The sequence below is a fragment of the Silurus meridionalis genome, chromosome 26 (genome assembly GCF_014805685.1).
Source record: "Silurus meridionalis isolate SWU-2019-XX chromosome 26, ASM1480568v1, whole genome shotgun sequence".
Classification (NCBI taxonomy): Eukaryota; Metazoa; Chordata; class Actinopteri; order Siluriformes; family Siluridae; genus Silurus; species Silurus meridionalis.
The window spans coordinates 3,573,317-3,597,791 of NC_060909.1; the positions used below are offsets into that span (position 1 = coordinate 3,573,317).

General features: G+C 37.4%; 1 protein-coding gene across 3 annotated transcripts in view; it reads right to left on the reverse strand.

Annotated features, from left to right (window-relative positions):
* The window catches only part of b4galnt4b (beta-1,4-N-acetyl-galactosaminyl transferase 4b), a 120,766-nt gene that overhangs the window by 30,966 nt on the left and 65,325 nt on the right, over positions 1-24,475 (reverse strand). For all 3 annotated transcript variants that reach the window (XM_046840699.1, XM_046840700.1, XM_046840701.1), the window contains 5 exons: positions 23,681-23,776; positions 20,392-20,482; positions 19,445-19,545; positions 18,804-18,871; positions 6,831-6,909 (listed from right to left, as the gene is read on the reverse strand). In XM_046840699.1, coding sequence (XP_046696655.1) covers positions 6,831-6,909; positions 18,804-18,871; positions 19,445-19,545; positions 20,392-20,482; positions 23,681-23,776 — 435 coding nt within the window. The remainder of the gene's footprint in view (positions 1-6,830; positions 6,910-18,803; positions 18,872-19,444; positions 19,546-20,391; positions 20,483-23,680; positions 23,777-24,475) is intronic.

Below are 24,475 nucleotides of genomic sequence, written 5' to 3' on the forward strand. Positions count from 1 at the left end.
CAGTGTGAATCTACAATTTTCATAGTCATGAGAATAAAGAAAACTCTTTGAATGAGAAGGTGTGTCCAAACTTTTGGTCTGTACTGTATGTATATATATATATATATATATATATATATATATATATATATATATATATATATATATATATATATATATATACACACACATCACAGCACAGTGCAATTCTACATTGTACAACTTCTTAAAATAACACTCACTCCTGTAGTCACAAACCCTTGAAACAAAACACAGAGGTCGCTGCCTGTAACAAATTCACTACATCCTTGATTTTAACGTTGTACCACTTGTTCGCCGTTTGAGACCTGCTCGGGAAGAGCAGCACAGGTGGCGTTTTGACTTTATGATTAATAATTCATCAAAGAATGACTTTTGCAGAGTGCTTAAGTGATTCATGTGTATACAGATGAGCTCTTTTCTACCTTATGGGTACCTGGGGAAATACGAACAGCAGGAGGAAGGCTGATCACTTCAGATTTTAAACACCCTCGTGCCCATTCAGTCTTTATCCTTCGCTTATGTGTTTATCTCGCTCCTTTTTAGGCAGGGTGTAAAATCCAGCCAAAAAAAACCCCCTTAAAATATAAGGCATAAGAGCTGGAGAATGAAATGCTGTGTGAGAAGGTTACAAAGCAACATCTACAGGAAATTCATGCAATATTTAAACAAATCATACGAAAACACTGGGGCACCAGACTTTTCTAGCCATAGCTGGTTCTTCCCCAAAACTGTTCAAACTAAGTTGAAGGCACACAAATGTATAGGATGCCTTTGGATGCACTAACATAAGAAATTCCCTTTATTTAAACTAGGGGACCCATGCGTTGGAGTGAAAGATCTCCTGCTATAGAGCACTGACCTCTAACACCTTTGGGATGAATGTGAACGCTGACTGCACTCCAGGCCTGTACATCAGTACCTGGCTTTATAACACCCTTTCTCCATAGGTAAATTCCAAAATCTAGTGGAACATCTTCCCAAAAGTGCAGAGTTCTTTATTACTGCAAATAGGCTCTATATTTAGAATGGAATGTTCCACGTTTGTAGATGTGCAATTTTATGTAATTTGCTTTAATATAACCCCAATTGCATACTGCATCTATGACAAAAGCCTGGCTTTGTAGTGGCTTGGCTTTCTCAAATCAAAAATACAGTAATTCCCCGTTTATCGTGGGCAGTTTTGGAATGTAACCACCGGTATTACTGTATTTTCGATTTGAGAAAGCCAAGCCACGATAATGGGATATAACTGATAAACGGATGCCACCCCAAAAATGCTATTTTATTTGTACAGTACTGTACTGTATTAACATTTTACTTCATTGTATAATTTATCGTTTTTGAATATTATTATTATTATTAATACATTTTATTGTTTCAACATAAAACTCCAGAAAAACAATTCCCTATAAGTTTTTTGGTCTATCGTGCTATCCACAAGAGATAGTCAGCGAAACAAATTAGTTATGTGGCAAATGCAATTCCACGATAAACCGGGGGCACAAGATTCAAAACGCGGTAAAGTGAGGGTACTGTATTGGGATCTCAAAACAGAAAATATGCCAGAATACCAAGGACCATTGAGCAGTCTGAATACTGTATAAGGCAAGAATGAAACACCATTCCTCTCCTTAAACTCCAACAACTGGTATCATGAGTTCCCAGACGTTTAAAGACTGTTGTTAAAAGATGTGATGCTACACCGTGGTAAACATGGACCTGTCCCAACTTTTTTGTGACATGTTGCTGCCATTAATTTTTAAAATGACCTTATTTTTCCTTAAAATGGTACATTTTCTCAGTTTAAACATTTGATATGTTTTTCGATGTTCTATTGTAAATAAAATAGGGGGTTTGAAGATTTGCAAATCATTGCATTCTGGTTTAAATAACATTTTACACAGTGTCCCAACTTTTTTGAATTTGGGGTTGTAAAAACAATCATGAACGTGTAAAATGATGGGGCTTTTTGTGTCTGTGTGAGACTGTAACATTTTACAGAGCTATAATATGCTACCATTTCCATTCTCGTGTGGATCGTGAGCTTTTATGGATATCTTATGATATATTGTTATATACATAACACGTTATATTGATGAAATAAATACAAAAAACAGGGAGAAGCACTAATAATAAAACTTAATGCACACAACTGTAGCAAGAGTCAACAACCAGCATAGACAAATGCAAGACAATGAGTGAAGCAGGTTTGTGTGGATCGATACTACTGATATTTTTGATACTGGTGTTGTACTGACAGGACGGATTCTAACATTAAAATCTCAACGCTTCCTAAGCTTTTTTATTTTAATGTTAGTTTAATATGTATTTAGTGTGAATAGGAACTATTTATATTCCTGTTTTCTTCTGCTGTGCCTCCATTCATCATACAAACACTCAGTCACATATCTTGAGATCTCTGCATCATCTTGACCTTCTGAGAGAATTTTTTTTAAAAAGCAAAACAAGAGAAAAGGCAGAGCAGGAAGTGGCAGATTTGAAGACCATGAAGGGAGGACGTTTTGGAGACAAGCTGAAGTATATAACTGAGATGGTTTGGTCATGTACAGAGGGACATTGTGTATATTGGTAGAAGAATGCTGAGGATGGAGCCGCCAAGGAGAAGGAAAAGAGGAAGACCAAAGAGGAGGTTTATGGATGTAGTGAAGGAAGACATGCAGGTAGTTTGGAAGAGGCAGATGTAGAGGACAAAGCAGTATGGAGACAGATTATCCACTGACCCCTAAAGGAAGCAGCCAAAAGAAGAAGAAGAAGGTTGGTTGTATTTATGGCTGCCAGCATGATCTTCCACAACTGGAAATATCCCAGAACCACAGACTTTTTATGAGATGATTGAAATTGCTTCATATGTGTGAATGTTGAATGAATGAATGAATAAATGAATAAAGACATAGCAAAAAATGCAAAGAATGTGGGATACTTTACTCTGGCAGCAAATGAATATAAAAAAGGGATAAATGAGCAAAGCTGCTTGACAGATCTTTTATTTCCATGTATTTTTGTGTTGATTGTATCTCACTGATAATGACAAAAGGCTGAATATATAAATGTAACTGTGATTAATGAATAATGTGATGATGTACAGAGTTTGTGACTGTTGAAATAATAAAAACTTGAATTTCCCCCCAAAAAAAACGGAAAAGGTTGGGATAGTTTGTAAATGGAATACTTACCGCTGATTAAATTTACTTCCTGTCATTCAAAAAATACAGGAAGTAGTATATTTTATAATTATTTACGCATTTACACACACATGCTGTCTTTCTCCTGCTGCAACTTGTAGTACTACTTGAATACGATAATTTATAATAATATTAATTTATAATAAAAACAATACATTTATTTGTTCATTTTTTTTGCATTTCTCTGCCGGACTATATTTTATTAATACTTACTTTGATAATAATGATAATAATGTTTTGGATCTTTTTAAATAAATGCAACAAAAGAGAAGTCCAATCTATTGTTGAATATTTAGTAATAACAATGATGGCTTTCAAAAATAACTAACTAATACGTTTTCATTAATAGTGAAACAGGAATCCGGTGTGTGTTATCAGTAACATGAGTGGGTCATGTGACAAAGACAGTGAATTGACTGCTCGGAAAGTGTCATCCAAAGCCCTGTACATATACGAGGTGTTTATGTTGGATGTCACCAATGCATTATGTGGACGTTATTCATATACCTGTGTTATCCCTTTGTTCTGGAATGTGTTTATTTCATGCCACTCTAGATCTCCCTCTGATTCATGAAAGCACATGGGTATGCTGTTATGCACATTATAATAGTGCTATTTAAAATCAAACAGGCAGTGCTGCAGCGAGCGTGGGTATCAATAAACACTTTTATAGACCAAGATTTATTACAGGCATGCATGCCTTGATTCATAATGCCTCATTTCTATGAATCTCCCCATTGTAAATTTGTATTCACCGACATGTTTGATACCGCCAAAGAAGCAGCAACTCATCTCAGGTCATTAGCTTAGCATTTTGCAAATGTAAATCAAAGTCCTTCACGTTATAAGGATTTCTTTTTCCAGCATGTAAATTGCACCATTTTCCAACTTGTCACTGATATCGCCTCTGCTTTACATAATGTATTTCTGAAGTAACCGCAAAAACAGGGATAGAAGCAGACAAAAGAAGGAGCAGCAAAGACAAATGGCGCGAAAGTAAGACAACAAAATTATGCTATTATAAAATAAAGACAGAAGAAGCATAGATTAAGCCTTTTAGCCCGTCTCAAGATGTAGAAGACGCTAAGCACCTGCTATGTGGGGACAAATCAAACATACATTAGCTACTCTACTATACAAAAAAAGCTTTACTGTGTTTCACACTGCTGTCTTTTGGTTACTTGGGAACCTAAATAAGCTAAACAGTGGAAGCTAACAGCAGTGGTGGATGAGGTACACAAACCATGTACTTCAGTAAAAGTAAAAGTGCTCCCTTTGAACTTTCACTTGAGGAAAAGTACAAAGGTATTTGCCTTCAAATGTACTTAAGTATCCAAAGTACTATGATTTATTACGGCTATAATGTTCCCATTATCGTTTTTATCACAAGACTCTTTGCTTAAACAACTCAGTTTATGTAAAAAGACTCTAACACTACTCTTAACACACCAATCTATTAATAGAATGATATTAATAAGTCAAACACTGATTGATATCTTTTAAAATGATCATGAGCACAAACCGTCTTTTCAACTACTTTAAAACTAAATCACGCAAATAAGGCCACAGTGTTGTGGCGAGTTTGAGTCAGGAATTTCTTCCATCACTTATTACTGTCAAAATGCTCTGCTTGCTGTCGAAATGATACTGAACTTTATGTTCGTGCTTTTATCCATTCCTAAATAAAAAGAAATGACTAAAAGTATGATATTTTACTTTAAAATGTAGTGAAGTTAAAGTGAAAGACTCCCAAATGGAAATACTTACAGTAAAGTACAGATACGTACAGATACATTAAATACAGTAACAAATAACATTTAGTTCCTTAATACTGTACACCACTGGGTAAGCCACGAAATACATATGTGGAGCTAGCAAGCTAGTTAAATGCATCAATATATAAAACAAAAACATTACATAAACATATAGCACACTGTGGTGGGCCGTGCATTTGGTACCTGGGCCTTCATTGGGGACTTACCCGACTTAATCCACCTCTTAATACCACCACTATCACGTCACAATTATAGAAACCATCAATACTATACAAAAACACAATATAACAACGTGTGGCATTACAAAGAGAGAGGCATTTCGCATATTGGGAGTGAATACCATTTTACAACCGCAACTGTGCCACAAACATGACAAAAACATTTATACATTTTATAAAACACAACCTACTCACCAAAGATGCAGACTCATAATTTGCACCGTTACTCAGAGGCTGTAAGCCAGTGGTACCGCTCGTATTTACTGGTCTGAAAGTGGTGAACAAACCCTTTCCCGGGCTGAGAAAAGCTAGCTAGCTTCAGGGTTGGCTGACCTCCTCACAATGTCTAGCTTTTCTTGAAAATGTATTTTTAAGTATGTCCGAGACCAAATCAATTTCTCTTCCTCCGTAGGTATAAAAAAACTCAGATGTACTAATGTGTACAGAGCTACACACGTGTTTTACCAGTGAAACTTGTCAAAACTGTAACAGTTTCCCTCTAACTAACCAATGAGAGGACGGAAAAAATCTGACGCTATTCTGGCCCAGCTAGCTGCCCTGTGAGGCGAGTTTGAAATATGATTGGTTAAAGAAACAGAGCTATTTCTTAAGAAGACTATGGTTAAAAGGCCAGCAGTACTGACTTTGAAGGACCTGGGCAGATTAGATTGACATGGCAGCACATAGAGGCTGAAATCTAATTGGACAAAAAATGTAACATCCACATACACGTACCGGCAGCAGCGCAGCCAAGAGAAACACCATGAAATAAAGAGAGTAAACTGTTGGGAATAAATTAATAACATTTCATGGAACAAATATTAGAATTTAGGTTGTAAATGTAGGTCAGTGCATATGATAGTGTTTAGGCCAGCAGAGAAGGCTTTGCTGGCCCTGACCGCCCACCACTGGTGGCTATGTATCTATGCATGCATAGTACAGTACATAAAAAAATCCTGACTACCCTCTTTTTTCTTAATGCGTTTACTCATAAGGAAACTGCACATTTTGCTAGAAGCAGAGCTGCACTTAATGACAACTTGTGTGATATTGTTCTGTGTTCACATGTAAATACATGTTCAGAGACTGAAACCTGTTTATGCAAATTGGCTTGCTTATTAAGGCCGAAGAATCAGGTGCCAACTCACTCTGATGTGGCCAAGAATTGGAGACAAACACTTTTACCATCAGAAAATTGTCAAACAACAAGAAAACAGTACATTGCAGATGATAGTGTATAATGTAAAATTCTTCTACAGCAGCACACAGTCGGTTTTGTCTGGTATGTGAAGTGCAGTTTATGTGGTGTGATTTAAAATAAGTACTTCTGCTAAACAAACAGTATTAATGTAAGTTGCATCACCATGAAGCCTTAAACACTGCCTTTATGCCAAATAAATATCAAAGATTAGAGTCGTTTATCAGGTTGTTAAACCTACAAATTAAAAACTAATACCTTGAACATGAAAGCTACCAGTCCCTGGAACCCAGGCTAGTGATTTATCAACCCCTGTACCTACCTCTGGATTAGACCTAAAGGTATTTTTAATCTAAGGCTTTTATATTTTCAAGGCCAAACCAGACTTGTGTCAGTCTTGCACTGCTCAACTTACCCCGACCTCCACATGGTCTGAGCCCTTGTCATCCTGCTTATGTAAAATTTCAAAGTAGTAGCGCCTAGAGGCCATCAAGCTGTGAAAGAAAGAAGAGAAAGAGAGGACACAGAAAACACACCATCAGTACAGAAGAAAAGGGAAAGAACGGGGGAGTCAGAAAGGTAAGGATAAAGAGGACAGTGTGGCTCTAGCTCCTGTATGGGAAAACATGCTGGGTTAAGTATTCTGTCAGGTACAGTGTCTCCAGAGAGCCATGACATAAAATACAGTGGCACTACCATCTGCTTGCTGCCCCGTTTCCTCACTGGGCCGGAGATCTGTGATAGGACAAAAAAATTCATCTTTTTATTTGCCTATTTACAGCTTGTTTTGCACAGTAACTAATTGAACAAAAAGCAACAGAATAGGAGTGCACTGACCTCAAAGGATGGTGCAAACTAAAAAAGTTGCACCAGAATGGTGCAACCTATTCCTGACCACATCCCCATCCATCACTGCAGAGATTCCAAGCATTTCCTTTCCAAACCTTTCCTTTTATAGCCAAATCTATCCTATCTCTGAACATGTTATATTGGTAGCCTGATATCCCAGTACCCCAGCACATCATGACCAACCCAGTTCACTTTCAGGAACTCTAGCTGCATCAACAACACTTTGGAACGGTTCAGCGTGACGACGCTCTGAATCACATGTGTACCAGGATGTTATATGAACACATGCAGTGAAGACGGTGCTAGTTTGTTCAGGAAGAGCTCTGTGTGTGTCTACGAAATGTAAGGTGCGGCCATTTTTTATGAATGGATAGCAAGCAATCCTTCTGGCTGTGCGTTCCCCCTTGTTCCCGCTTTATCTTGGGGGAAAACGCTTGCTTTGGAGCTTTGCCTGGTGGGCTCACATTGCTGCCGTATGCCCATTAAGACACTCTGCTCTTGTAGGGTGCTCTTCGAGTAGGGTGCCCATGCTCCTCGTAGTTTGGCCCCACTTTTGCTGAGGTGAAGCAGTGACTGAGGTTATGGGGCTCACAGTCGGATCTGAAAGAGGGTTTAGAGGCGGGCCTGTCCCTTTCTTCTGTCTCACCTGCCAGTACCAGCGCTCTCTCCATGGGTTCTCTCCCAGGGTTTGGAAGCACGGCATGGCTGTGTTACAGGCTTACACCTGTGTTTCACCCTGTCGGAAGTCATTCTGCTGGACGCCCCAGTGGTGCCGATTGGCCTGTTGGCCAAAGCCGTAAATACGGTCAATCTCCAACCTTATTACCACCTTTCTCACCCCAATGTCCACCATCCTGAATCTTATTTCCAAAATTCCCAACCCAATTTCCAAAATCCCCAATTTAATTTTCACCAATCCAAACCTAATTTCCACCATTTCCAATGAAATTTTCACCGTAAATCTTTCTAAAAAGGAAACAAATTTCTTGTTAATTTTAAGAGACTCGTCTTATTTTCACTTGTATATTTAGTATTGCCCTTTAATAAAAAATAAGTACTTATCATCCGATTACTTGATTAATCGATGGAATACTTGATTACTAAAATAATCGATCGCAACAGCTCTATAATTGAAATCCTGTTTGAAAATAGAAGCCCTCTTAGGTTTCTATATAAAAATCTTCAAAGGTCCCTCCCCAAACAACAGCTTGGTACTGCTTGGCTACCACACCATCAGGTGCTGTAGTGAAGTAACAGTGATCAACCTAACCAACATTTGAGATCCATAATTCATACGACTCGCTGCTCCCATTCTATTTGGCTCACTAGTGCATACTTGACTTTTCCAAGTCTACTGTGTAATATCTGAATTGTAAATTCAAGATGAAGGAGATCTTTTTGGCATAACTCTTTCCTTGATTCACTTCCTGTCCCTGTTTTAGTCTATGTGTAGAAGAAAGTGGGGTAGAAAATAAAGGGAATAAAAGGAAGCAAGAGACAAAAGGTAGAATAAAGATACCGCTAGACAGAGTTACGAGAGACAGATGGCTGGGATTGATGTTTTACTAAGCGGCACTTGAACCCTGACAAGCGATATGAGACGTATTCTTCATGATTATTATAAAATTATAATAGTTGCCACCAAAAACCCATGGTTTAATGCTTTCTATAGATGGGGTCTTGACTGCGGGGATAAGAATGTGAGATTGCATTTAAATACATTATTTGATATGTTCATTTTATGACGATAAAAAAAACAACATACTTTATTGTCGTTGTATAAAATACTTTGAAATTTATTGTGACAATTCTCAGCATAGCAATGATATACACTATATGGACAAAAGTATAAGTCGTGCACAAAGCGAACTTCTTGAAGAAATGCTTTTCATGGGTTGGAGTTAAGGATCTCCTAATTTGAAGCTCTCAACCGTATAGAACACCTTTGGGATGAATGTGAACACTGACTGCACTCCATACCTCCTCACCTCATCTACATCAGTACCTGATTTTACTAACACCCTTGTGGCTAATGAGCACAAATCTCGACAAAATCTGGTAGAACATCTTCCCAGAAGAGTAAAGGGAATTATAAGAAGGCAAATTGAGACTAAATGTGGAATGCAATGCTCAAAAGGCACATATTATACTTATGACCAGGTGTCCGCAAACATTTGGCAATATTGAAAATAAGTATCGCACATAATGAAGTTATCAGAGGTATACTGCACACTGCTACATGTTCTACATTTACGCGATTGGGTGAAATCACATTATCCAAAGTTACTTACATTTATCTTAGTCATACAGCTGAGCAGCTATGAGATAAGGGCCTTGCTCAGGAGCCCATGAGTGGCAAATTGGTGTGCCTGGGATTTGACCTCATGAACATCCAAAAAACCGAAGGTCCAGTGTCTTGTTGTAGCCCACTAATCTACAACCTTCCTATCTACTTCCCATCTACTTCTAATACTTATGATGGTACACCATATCAATAAAGGTTTGTGGACACCTGACCATAAGTTTGTGCATATACTATTTTCAACATTCCATTCCAAATTCCCCATTCGCTGTTATAATAACCTCCACTCTTCTGGGAAAATGTTTCACTAGACTTTGGAGTGGAGATTTGTGCTCATTTAGCCACAAAGGTGTTAGTAAAGTCAGGTTCAGGACATGTTCAGTAGTGTTGAGGTCAAATCTCTATAGCAGGAAATCTTCCATTTCAAACCATGTAAAGCATATCTTCATGAAGCAGAAATGGATTTATGCAGAGGGGCATTATCATGCTTGAACAGGTTTTGGTCTTCTAATTAAAGTGAAGGGAAATGGATGGAACATGTCTCCAACTTTGTTGTAACGGTTTGGGAAGAACCAGATATGTCTGGAAAATGCAGGTGTCCCAATTGTGTATTCAAATGTTGTGAGTTAATTGTTGTAAAAGAAAAACCTAACATAATTACACATTTTTTCCAAAAAACAAAAACAAAAAGAAAACAAAAAAAAAGTATTAAAGTATAAACTGTGACTGAACTCATCAGCTTTTTTACAGATTAGCTTGTAATTATTGGAAGAAATAACAATCTAGTTTTTGACACCAGATCCATCAGAAGACTCAAAGAAGCTCTTTAGAAGAGACTCCACAACAGTAACTATTCATTATATTGTAGTATACTGTATTCTGGAAATAATAATTTACTCGGCCTTCACATCTCTCCTTCTGTACTTTGCAAGCTAGCATGACATTTGCTGATGCTAATCTCTTAGTGAGAATGTAGCTACATTCTAATGTAGGGTGTGATCAGAAAATGAGGAATGGAGGCAGGAAAATGCACGAATCTCACTTAAGACAGCCCAGCGAAGCGTGAAAGTAGATAAGGACAAAACAGGAATACTTTCTGTCCGTAAACACATACACACACACCAAATAAAATGTGTTTACAATGTGTTGTTAACCTCCAGGGACACATAATCGACATCAGCATAGAAATCAGCACAGTGTGCGTGTTTTCCTTCTGATAAATGTCCTCTGTGACAGTATTTTCTGTCCTACATGTCTCTCTCGTCTCTGTCTGGAGGCTACTGCAGAGCCAGTTACCATAAGAAATGCTGAGAAGAACACAAGATTGCACGAATGATCAGGATTCAGATTCTACAAACCAAGCCGAAAGATGATAGCAAAATATAGAATGAGAGAGGAAAAAAGAAAGAGAGGAAAGAGAGATAGATGTACAATGGGCTTTTAATTGGTTCACTAATTGCCTGGCAAACATTCTTCTCAATAACTGAGGCGGACTGAAGGATAAAAGCGGAAAGATAAAGCGGAAGGAAACACTGAGTAGGTTGTATAGCCCTGTGTAAATTCGGTCAGACTCGAGTGCCCTCCTGACAAAATAGAAGCGAGGATAAAAACCTTGAACCGGCTGCATACGGCTCTTTAATGAGCTATTCTTCAAAAGGGGGTTTCAGCCTTCTTCGCTAGTGCACCAATCACAGTAATTAAACGTTCACACTCAATATAATCTAATGCTGCGGCCAAGGGCTAATTATCAACCTTGAATTTACCCTTGTTGTGAACAGAAATGATAACAACGAATTTAGTAAAAAAAAAAAAAATTATAAATAAATAAATACATTTCAAGCATTGTTGGGAATTTTTGGTTTCTTCATGCTGCTTGGGTGAAAACTTCGGTCTGAGAATCTGTAGATAATCCGCTTGCAGTGTCGTTAATTTTGAAACATACAAAAATTGTGTTTATATACAGAGTCTGTCAAAAGATTGGAAACACCAAGTCTTTTATAAGTTTGGAGACACATGCTTGTTCCTCTTGCTTCTATGCAACTAACAAAGGCAAAAACATACAGCACACGAATTGGATAGGGAATGGGTGTTAAAAAGTTCTGTGAAGTACAAATTTCTTCAGAACACACGCAGGATTTAAGATTTGTAGGGCATGACATCATATCCCAGCCACACCAAGCCACCACTCCTGGGCCCCTGAGCAAGGCCCTTAAGCCTATAGCTGCTCTTGAGTTAAATGTAATTTTCGTTGTGATAAGGTAGTCTGCCAAATGCCATAAATGTAAAAAAAAAAAAAAAAAAAAAAAATCAGTATTGCACTGCTGCCACGTGATTGGCCGATAGAAATAATGCGTGAATATGTGTGTGTGCATGTTCCTAACATAGTCTTCAATACATTCACTGTCTAACACACTATAATACCGGATTTAATTCCAGACAAATCAGAACATGAAAACAGATCTTGTTGATTACGTACTCATAACCCGACACACACTCTGTAGATTTTTGGAGAAATATCAGGAGAGGGTTGACTGAATCTGACCCCGGAGATCTGCTGTATTCTCATTAATGCCAAGTGTTATGTTTGAAAGAAGAGGAAGATTTTTCTCGCTTCTCTGTAGCATGAAGGCGAGGAAAAAATCCATTGATCTCCCTCCAATTATTTTTCTTGTAAAGTATGTTTATACTTTAGTTGCAGCACTTTAATTATTTAGTGTTTTTTTACATCATCAGGGAATATCTGAGTAGAAAATATACAATATGGACTAACGTATTGGAAGAACTGACTTTTCCAGCCATATGAGGTTGAAAATATTAGCACAAAGTGGCAGACTAGGGGTGTAGCAGAACACAAAATTCATGTTTTGGTAGGTATCTCTGTTTTTTAAGTCACGTTTGGGTTCAATTTGGATACAGTCAGGCATAAAAAATGCAAAATGTTTTTAAATAAAATGCCTGCTTTATCTTTTTCAAACTCAGTTCTTGTTCTTAGCATGTGCAAAATCAATGACTTCCTGCCCTTGCCACATTTGAGTCTATTGCATTCATTTGATTTATACTATTTAATTTTTATATATTTAATTTTTGCAAATACAATATAAATTTTTCAACAAATATGCTATGTTCGTGAGGGAACTTAGATTTGAATTGTTTTGCACGTAAAATCAAAACTGTTCCAAAAAAAAAATGTTCTTATTGAACACATGTACTGTTACATTTACAATTTACAACACTGAATACAATTCAATTGAATTTATTTTTATTTGTATAGCGCTTTTAACAATGAACATTGTCTCAATGCAGGTGGCTACTGTGGCAAACTCCACAAGGAGTTTCATAAGGAAGAAACCTTGAGTGGAACCAGACCCAAGAGGGAACCAATCCTCATCTGGGTTGCACCGAATGTCCATTTATTGCAGATATACGATGTTGCGGGGTACAGTGATATTGATCAGAAGCAAATTGTAGTCCTGAGTAAGTTCAGCAGACTGTTGACATTAACCACAGTCCAAATCCATCCTCAAAGCTCCTGCTCTTACTCCGGAATTCCATGGAACCACCCAAGGCGTTGATGAGAAACCGTCTCCAGACGCACAGAGTGGCCTTCAATTGAAGAGAACACTATCCAGAGGCAGGCCTTGATGAAGTGAGAAGATCCACAGAGGTAAGAGGGGCAGGAACAGTGGTGGTCACCTTCTTCAATACCTGACTTTCCAAATGTGGCTGAATGAGCGCAAATCTCCAAAAGCACATTCCAAGATCTGGTGGAACATCTTCCCAGAAGAGTGGAGGATATTATAAAATTTAATGAGGACTAAATGTGGAATTGGATGTTCAAAAAGCATATAACGTAGGTTACTTACTGAATTCCTTCCTCAAGGGGGCAGCAGTGGCAGCTTGGTGGTGCTGGGATTTGAACTTATGACCTTCCTATCAGAACTCCAATGTCTTTTATAGACTGTACATGAGTTTTAGAGAATTCATGTAATAACATGCATGATAGAATCATCTTTAATGATTAAAAGATTAGATATTATTCAAATGCTGTTGAGAAAACCCAGTTAATCAATACACTGATGCATCCTGGTTATGGTGGTGATGATCACACGTTACTGTTATCCAATGTTACGTGATTTGTGGTGCGACTGAACGCGACATTTCGTCTGCTGCACGTGTGACATTTCCGCCTTTTACCAAACAGATCCGCCCCTCAGCCATGATATTTCTGTCTCCGTATAACCTTTTCTCTTATTACAAAGATCTTAACAGGCTTAGATAGACGTGTTTCTGTTCTACAAGCATGCCTTTTTTTCTCTAGAAACTTTCCACTTGGCTTCATTACCGCATCTTTGCCCGGCAACAGGGAAAATTTCAGACAAGAGAATTCTGCCTGTCATATGGGCAGTTTTTTTTTTTGCTGTAAGAACCGACCCATTAGACTATAAAACACACAAGGCTCTGTCTTCTTTCTGGCTTCAAACTAACAAGCTCTGATGGAGGAGAGTAACAACCCAAGCACTGATTCACAGATTCAGAGAGAGGAAGAAAAGGAGGTGGAGTCGGTGGGTGCTGGGGTTAGGGAGAAAAAAGAAAAAAAAATGAAAGAGACAGAGTTAGATGCTTTGGTGAAATGCTGTGTTTAGGTAAAAGAGTCAATCATACAGATGTATGGATGGATGGATAGATGTATGGATGGATGGATGATAGGTAGATGGATGGCTATATTTTCTCCTTCCTCCATCTTCCAAACCAGTTACAATAATTCCCAAGGATAATTATTGAAGATGATCACTCATATATTTCATGATGGAAAAGACTCTATCTATCTATCTATCTATCTATCTATCTATCTATCTATCTATCTATCTATCTATCTATCTATCTATCTATCTATCTATCTATCTATCTATCTATCTATCTATCTATCTATCAAAAACAGAATGCTTTATTGGCAAAAAAAAATTACGTTTTCTCTATCGTTCTTTGTCTGTCTGTCTGTCTGTCTGTCTGTCTGTCTGTCTGTCTGTCTATCTATCTATCTATCTATCTATCTATCTATCTATCTATCTATCTATCTATCTATCTATCTATCTATCATCTATCTATCTTCTCACTGTCTCTTTCAAGATTTAAAGGATGCCTAATTATCCATCCACCCATCCAACCTCCCACTCACCCATCCATCCATCCATCCATCCATCCATCCATCCATCCATCCATCTATATCTCTCACTATATCACTATATCTGTTGCTCTCTGTATGTCTGTCTGTCTGTTTGTCTGTTTGTCTCTCTCTCTCTCTCTGTCTGTATTTTTGACCCCTATTATCTTAAGATCTACATTCCAGTAAAGCTACACCCAGAGTCTTGTATTAAAAGCTTTTACCACAGAAATAACCCCCAACTGATTACATCATAGCTACAGTTTTACTGCGTTACAGCAAGGACACTGCCGGATCTCCAGCAGAATGAGTGAACATCACTTTGTAGTTTTGTGTGCCAGTCCTGTAAGAATAACATGAACAGTGCATACCATGTAACGGCCCCCAGACAGTCGTGAACGTGCGAGCATTCATCCTAAGGCGAAGTAAGCCCATGAATTATTCAGAAGCTCGCGCTATGCACGACAACGCTCGACTTCCACGGCAATCAGCGTCACCTCGAAAACCAGCGACAGAAGCAATTAAAACGAGTGAGTGACACCAGGCTCTGAAAAATGGCGCTTTAATGCGTCTCCTGTGATTTATTTTGCGGAAAAACTGCCTGCCTGCTTATTTTACACAAGTGCAGCTGACAAGTGTTTTCCGCCAGGCCGAGCGAACTGGGACTGCATTGTGGTGCTCTGAAGTATAAAACTGGGAAATGAAAACAGACATCAAACCCGTTGAGTTAAACCAGAGCTAAGGTGTAGCGCTTTAGCTTGTACTACGCCTGCACACTCTGGCTACAGTTAAAGATGTCACAAAAATTCAATGTGAAAAATGACAGATGTCTCCAACAGTCCAGCTCCTGTTGGATTCCAGGAAGTGAAGCAGATATTCACCTCCAGGAGCAGCGACAAAATGAGTCTGTGTAATAATCCACTCCAACGCTTACTTATTCAATTAAACATCACTTGAGCTAGCACAGCGCTTCTTACTTCCTAACTCCTGCTCGATGTGTTTATAAATATTTACTTTCATATATTAGCTCCGTCATCAGAGAGCGGCCCGTGGTCAAATCTATTAAAGGATATTATAATCCTTGTTGTCCAATTATTTACTCCAAACATCCAGTGTAATAACGTCTGTGTGCTTTAACAAAGTAAATGAACAAAGCCTAGTGTTGAAACATTTGAGTTTCCACACACATGCATGGTTCTTTGGTTTCAGCAAATTTATTCATGTAAAACCAAGCAAATATATAAATGTCCAGATGTTCCACTTTATTTTCATTGAAAAATCCTCACGTCAGCATGAAGAACAGCTTTACACACTCTCAGCATCTGACTGTTTCTCCTAACATTCAACTGAAATACTTTGCCATGTCTCTTGTAATACTAGCCAAAGGTGTTCTTCACTAGTTTGAGATTTCCAACTGACCTGGCAATGCAGTACATCCCAGAGCAGTTCAAAAGCATTTAGGTGCAGTGAATGGGCAGGCCGGACCATGATAGATAACACTCCAGATGACTTTTTTTTTACAGAGCTTGTACCTACGCTTCATCTCATTGTCTTGTTATATTGAGCTTGTTTTTAAGCCAATGAGCCGCAGCCCAGATGGAATCGCATGATGTTGAATTATGGAATGGTGGCCATATTGGTCCAGGATTCATTTCACCATTTAATCTAGTGTACCTGTAACATCTACAGCTACATACACAGACCTTTTTTTTTACTCTGTGGTGGCCTCAGCCATCTTCTATTGTGTGGTTTGCTGGTGCAGCAGCATCTCTACTGCAGACAGGAAGAGACTGGACAAGCTGATCAGGAAGCCCAGCTCAGTCCTGGGGATTCCCCTGGACACTATACAGGAGGTGGGAGAAAGGAGGATGGGAGCTACACTATCATCATTACTGCAGAATTACTCTCACCCCCATGTATGAAACAGTTTCATCTTTGAGCAGCTCCTTCAGTGACACACTGTTCCATCCTAAGTGTCTGAAGGAGCAAAACAGAAGATCTTTTCTCCCTGCTGCTATTAGACTTTACAATCAGAGCTGCTCCCAGTGAACCAGTCACCATAATATACACTGTTATTACTGTTTAACTGTGCAATATTAACAATAACAACGTTTATTTATGCAATAAATGTACAATAACTATAATTTAAAACCGTGCAATATTACCTGTGTGCAATATGTTTAATAGCGTAACTATTTACTTGTGGTCTCCTTTTTCTTTTTTTGTAACAGAGAAATTTCCCCATGGTGGGACGAATAAAGGCATATCTTATCTTATCTTATATATACGTATTATAAGTTAGCATGTTTTCCATATATAAACAGAAACTTGTGAAGTGGAAGGTGACAAAGGTGACAGTTTGATGAAAATGAAGACCCTTATATTACTTAGTTTGCATAGAAACAATAAGAACATGCATGTGTCTCTCAAAACTAAAAAAAAAAAACTAAATTGTCTGTTCTTTATTAAGCATATAAAAGTGAAGATACAGCACCATGTAACTTGTGCTAGTATACATTTGTAACAAACGAGTGAAAAATACACAAACTGTTTTAGACCGAATTTGTGCACATTTTGTGTAGGAACTGCATTTTTACAATTCAGTACTCCAAAATATGCAAAAAGAGCTGCTGTGTTTCATAATAAAAGTCAAATATTTGACTTTTATTTCTTATTAGGAGTCAAAAGTATATGTTGCAATATGAAATCTAAGCGGCTATTTACACTGCCCTAACCAGACACTGCCCTCTCTCTGTTTTTCTCCCTGTCTGTCTCTCTCTTTGTCACTCTTTCACACTATCTGTCTCTCTATGTCTGTTTGTCTTTCTGTATTTCTTTCTCTTACTGCTTGTTTGTCTCCCTCCCTTTCTCTATCTCTCTGATTGGTGGAGTCGTTCAGAGGTTCTGAAATGTTCAATATTAACTGACACTCTTTCGTAAGCTTCTCCCGTCTTACCCTTTTCCCACTGGTCATATTTTTAGCTGACGTGTACAGCGTTTGAAAGATGCGCTGATGCAGCGACCCTGTCAAGTTAAATTAAACCTTTTTTTTTGTATTTACCACAAAAAAGATATATAATAATCTAACACTTTAGTCCAAGGCAGAACATTTTAGGGAAAAATAAATAAATAAATAAATAATAATAAATAAATAAATAAATAAATAAATAAATAATAATATATATATATATATATATATATATATATATATATATATATATATATATATATATATATATATATATATATATATATTCATTTATTTATATAATTTAAATTTATAATAAAAATATTATAATAAATATAATATAATTATACTTATATTTATATATAAATAAATAAAACCCCACACGACATCCTGTAGGTCTACCGTAAATTGTAAAATTAACTTTTAAAAATGGTGAAAAACCTGGAAAGTCTTTTTTTCAAACACATATCCTTTTCTACAGAGACAAAAACACCAAAGCAAAGCCCTATGTCCTTTAGTTTCATTTATTCTGTAGTTACACTATACAAACAAAAGCATTTGTTGACACCTAAATTTTCCAACCATATGTGGTTCCTCTCCAAACTGTTACCACACAATTGGAAGCATTCAATTGTATCGTACTTTACTTGAACTAGGAGGCCCAAACCTGTTTCAGTATGACATTACCCCTGTGCAAAAAAAACAGCTAAATGAAGAAATGGGTTGGATTAGAAGATCTCCAGCTATAGAGCGCTGACCTCCACCCTATTGAAAACATTTGGGATAAATCGAAATGCTGACTGTACCCCAGGCCTCCTAAACTCACCTACATCAGTACCTGACTTTACTAACGCCATAGTGGCTAAAATCTTCACAAAATGATCCACAAATATATTATAAAAGCAAATGGGGTCTAAATGTCTAATAATGTCTATAAATTATTTGGATTTTAGATTCAGTGAGAAACTACAGCTGAACTTCATTTTCAAAAGATATTTAAAGCTTTAATCCAAGCCAAGTGTTGGCCTTTATTGTTAAGACCAAATAAAAGTATCTCTCTATCATCCATCTAACAACCTCAAACAACAAAAGGAGAAATTGTACTTACTGTATAGATTTCGAGGTCTGTGACCTGAACTTGCTGAATTCACCCGGAGCCGTCCACTCGGAGCCGTGCTGCAAAGAGAAAATCACGCTCTGTCACCTGCATCTTTCTGAAACTACCAATTGCTACACATTATGAGCACCAGAGTGATCCTGTGCCTGCCGGAAAATTCTCCTACTGTCACTGCGTACACCCAAACCAGCAATTTCTTCATAATTAATGGCAACGCAAACTGCGAACACAAAAGCTCATTACCATTCTGACTCATGGGAATGTGTTAGCTAGATAAACACACAATCATAATATCAAAAATGTAAAAGGGTAGATAATCTTTTTTTAAAAATAGAACACTCTATAGATGTTTACTTTTCTTTCCAGACAGGCTTTTTTTATTTATTTATTTTTTTTAAGAAATAAATGACAGAAGGAAGGGATATCAATGACAGCACTCTTTGATCATTGCTAACACCCACCGCAGTGATTAATCTTGTTGTGTCTAACGTCTCGTCTGTAATCTTAATGTCCTAGTTTTAGCATATCGAGCCGAATATTCAGTAAATCCAACTCAAGATTGCAAAGAACAAACAGCTAAGTTGAAGTTTTTTCTTGCCACATTAGCTGTAAAATATTGATTCAGTGCCCACCTGCCCCACGTACACCAAGAGTCTGGCATTGAGGGGCTTCTCATCCGAACTCAGCCACAGCTCAGAGTTATCATCAGAGGATATGGCAAACTGGAAATCTCCTTAGAAAAAAAACAAAAACAACATATATATATATATATATATATATATATATATATATATATATATATATATATATATATATAAACACACACACACACAAATGCATATTGACATACTGCTACACTGTAGGAGCAAAAGTATTTGGACACCTGCCTTTTCCACTCATATGGGGTTCTTCCCCAAACTTCCCCGCCATGTTGGAGTCTTACAGTTATACAGGATGTCTTTGGATTTTTCAATCATTTCATCTAGGAGACCCAATCCTGTTCCAGCACATCAATGCACAAAGCCAGCCCCATAAAAAATTCGTTCCATGGGTTAGAGTGGACGACCTCCTGCTATAGAGCTCTGACCTCAACTCTACTGTACACCTTTGGGATGAATGTAAAACACAGACTGCACCCCAGACCTCCTCACCTCACCTACATCAGTACCTGACTTTACTAACACCCTTAAAAGAGCAAAAATCTCCACAAAATATAGAGGAACATTTTCTTAGAATAGTGGAGGTTATTAGAACTAAAGGGATGTTCATGATATGGTGTCCACAAACTTTTGTTCATAAACTATAAATTTCAACAAATCCAAATGTAAATGCAGTTATAAAATATACTCTCTTTACATTGGCATGTTTCATGATCCATATTTTTTTTTTTATATTTTGTAATAAGTCCTATTTCATTCCCATTTCCTTCTCTTTCTGTCTATTCAGGCTTTTCGGAAACTTGCCTGGAGCAAAGCTCTAAACACAACATCTTTTTGTAGGTGTATTTCTCTTAGAAAGGCATTGCTTCACAGATGTAATTTCACATCACTATTGACTGCATGACTGCTCTGTAACAAACCGTCTTTATACGGATGAATAAAGCCAAAGATCCGAAGGCCGTAATTCTTCCACTTCGGAACCACAGCCAGTTTCTTAACCGTAGTTCTGGTCTGCAAAAAAAAAAAAAAAAAAATACAGATAATACAATAATAGACACCATATCTTTTCTTAGCCCCATATAATACCCTGTTATCCACATGCTCCAACCTCCGAAGCAGTTTGCTGACATTATAAGCAGCAGTAAATGAAAGTTGTGAATAAATAATAGTCACAGAATGCAAAGGTGAGAAGCCCAGGGACTGCAATTTGCACTCTGCACAAATAACATGCTCCAGAGTACGATTCAATTTCTGAACAGACCCAAAAATCTAGACTGTAACCACAAAATATATTTTAATTAAGAAATTAATATAGAATAACTGTAATTTCTTACACAATATTGTTCTGCTTCGGTTACTGTTCACACATTACACCTCCGTATTTTGATGATTCTGCAATGTTTGGGTGTATATGAATGGGGACGAAGCAGTGCCGGATTGTGGAGTGAACAGATTTGTGGAGTGGTGTGGAAACAGTTAATCTCTATGACAATGTTTCCAGGAATAAAGAATCGGCAGTGGATTAGAAGATGAAAAAGACGGTAACCCATACCATCTTCAATAAATACCTTAAAGTATTTAACTACTAGACTACTAGATAACTACTAGACTGGAGGACCAACACTAAGGTGTTTTTACAAGAAGGGTAAAAGCAGACTTTACTACCGCACAGCAAATTGTGGGAGTGTAGACTAAACTGCTGGTGTATAAACAAAAGTGCTAAAATATGACCCAAATATCTTTAGCATGGACCAGATTTTTGGAGTATGGACCAATTGTCTTAAGTATGAACCAAATATATATATTTAGCATGGAGCAGACTGTTAAAGTATGGACCAATTGCCTTTAGTATGGATCAATTGTCTTTAGTATGGACCAAATATATTTAGCATGAACCAGATTGTTGAAGTATGGACCAATTGTCTTTAGTATGGACCAATTGTCTTTAGTATAAAATAAAATATCTTTAGCATGGACCAGATTGTTGAAGTATGGACAAATTGCCTTTAGTATGGTCCAATTGTCTTTAGCATGGACCAAATATCTTTAGCATGGACCAGATTGTTAAAGTATGGACCAATTGCCTTTAGTATGGTCCAATTGCCTTTAGTATAAATCAATTGCCTTTAGTATTAAATAAAAATATCTTTAGCATGGACCAGATAGTTGAAGTATGGACCAATTGCTTTTTGTATGGACCAAATATTTTTAGCATGGACCAAATTGTAGAAGTATGGACCAATTGTCTTTAGTATGGGCCACATTGTTGGAGTATGGACCAAATGTCTAGAATATGGAAGAATTGTCGTTATTATGGACCAAATTGCAGGAGCATAGATGATTTGTCCTTAGTAAAGACCAAATTGTTGGAGTATGGACCATTTTCCTGTAGTATGTACCAAACTGCTAAAGAGTTTTTGCCAATCTGTGGTTGCAATACAATGTGAAATTGAGGGAGCAACATTGGGGCTGTTGATGCAAAGAAGCCAATTAAGCTTATCAGTTCCTCAGCAACCTTTACTGTAGTGATAGTTTCTGTGAAGCTGAAAATTGGAATTTCATGAACTTCAGAACTAACTGTTGTATGAATGTAAAATGAACAATAGAATTATAATCAAATTGTTAGTACTTTTCAATTGTATATTATAATTGGAATTATATCAATGGATTCGTTAACAACAACCTTTTCTCCTCTCTGAATTAAAATCTTGGCCATTGTCATGCTTTCTTGTTTGATTTTCAGTCTCTCCTGAGCAAGAAGATCTTTTATCTTCCAAAAAAAAAATCGGTTTTAACACTAGTACGTTATGCAGCCTGAAAAACAATGTGACAGCTACATAGACTAATACAATTTTAGAATGAAAACAAACAGAGATCTATATTTACAGGGTTTTTATGATATAAAGTTTACACCTACTTTATCATGTTCTTACTCCAAGTGGTGCAGGTATGTTTAAGCTGGAGATGTCAGTCATGTTCATTCCCTATTTACTGATTGGCAGCTTCCTGTGAGATTCTGCCACTTTGAGAGTTCTAAACCAATCATTATAAGGAGAAACCATGCATTCAGGTTGGACAGATAAAGTGAGCACTGTCTAATAAACATGACACTCCATTCAGTCTCAGTGAAGCCTGTGTGCCGGGCGGGACTCAGAAAGACGTGTACAAATCCTGTCTTCATCTTAAACCTTTAATCTTTTGTCCCATTAAATCAGAGAATACACAAACACCTAAAAGACACTGATTGATACAGTCTCACATAGTGGGAATTAGTTGTGTGTCTGGAGCATAGAACGAGTTTTCCACACAGTAAGCCTTTAAATTTATTAAACAAACTGCAATATTGCAGTCATTTGATTTGCTAAATTATACAACACTGCACCAATATTTCACCAAGATTGCTGATTAATACCAACACTAACAACAAGCAAAACATTTCTTTGCCACATTTAATGAAACACATATACACAGATGCACAACATATATATATGGGGAAATGGTAGCTCAGTTGATATACAGTAGAAGCTTTTAGAAGTTCATGTGTTCAAATCCCAGCACTACCAAGCTGCCACTGCTGGGCCCCTGAGTTAGTCCCTTAGCACTCAACAGCTCAGATACTGAAGATCTGAATAAATGATATTCACCATAAACTCAGCACTCTGTTAAATATCTTTCACGTAGATACAATTTCATGTAGTCCAAACTAAATTTGTATTTTAACATTTATAGGTTTTTATATTTTGAATATCTTTATTAAAATTAAAACTACATCTGCAGTATGAATAATTCTGCTATCTATCTATCTATCTATCTATCTATCTATCTATCTATCTATCTATCTATCTATCTATCTATCTATCTATCTATCTATCCATCCATCCATCCATCCATCCATCCATCCATCCATCCATCCATCCATCCATCCATCCATCCATAAACAGATAGATAGCCAGCCAGACAGACAGACAGACAGACAGACAGACAGACAGATAGATAGATAGATAGATAGATAGATAGATAGATAGATAGATAGATACATAGATACATAGATACATAGATACATAGATACATAAATACATAAACCCTCATAACTTTGTATCCTCAGGTTTGGCTGAATTTTTTTTTAATTTGATTAAACTGTGAGTTGGATTATTAATATATTATTATAATGTATGGAGCTAAGCCGACTGGAGCCTTTGGTTTACTTACATGTGGGTACAAAGGGAAGTGCAGGTTCTTCCTGAGCTGAGAAACTGATGATCCGCACCAGTCTTCAAACACGTGCAGGTTGGCCTGGCCTTTATACTGCAAGATATATATATAAAGAGAGAAACATGGTAGGTAATACTATCACTGGTTCAAGGGCAGGGTTTCAGACAAAATTTCGATTCACAACCCTCTGTCATTCCCTCCAGAACTATCCCTTATTTCGTTTCTTGCAGTGGCTCCTTATTTCCTGCACTGAACGTTCAGGCTCCTGGCCTTTGGTCTTTTGGGACCTTCTTTAAACAGAAAGCTGACTCAATGGCAGGCTTCATTTTAATAGAAAGAGAGTGAGAGAGCTGTGCTTGATACACATCCCCAGCTTAGACCCATGCATGTCCAGCACAGTCTAGCGCAGGCTCTGGCTTGCTGAAATTGGGTCTGTGAATAGGAATAACCCCAAGAGAGGTGAGAGTGAGAGAGTGTGTAAACGAAGCGCAGCGGCTACGCTGGATTTGGCTGCAAATCAACGCCACGCGAGGTGTGAAAGCAGGCCTCCTCTTGCCGTGCCATTAGGTCATTTATGGATAAATTTCCACCTGAAGTCACATATGTTGTTTGCCAAGCTGCTTAGGAATTCATGGGAAAGGAAATCTTTGATTAATATATACATATATATATTTATATATATATAGAAAACAGGTGAAGCTGAACATTGAGGAATGCACCTCCTATTAGAATGCCCTAAAAAGCAATATCTCACATTCCAGCAAATAATCGAAATTCCTACATTTGTTCCCG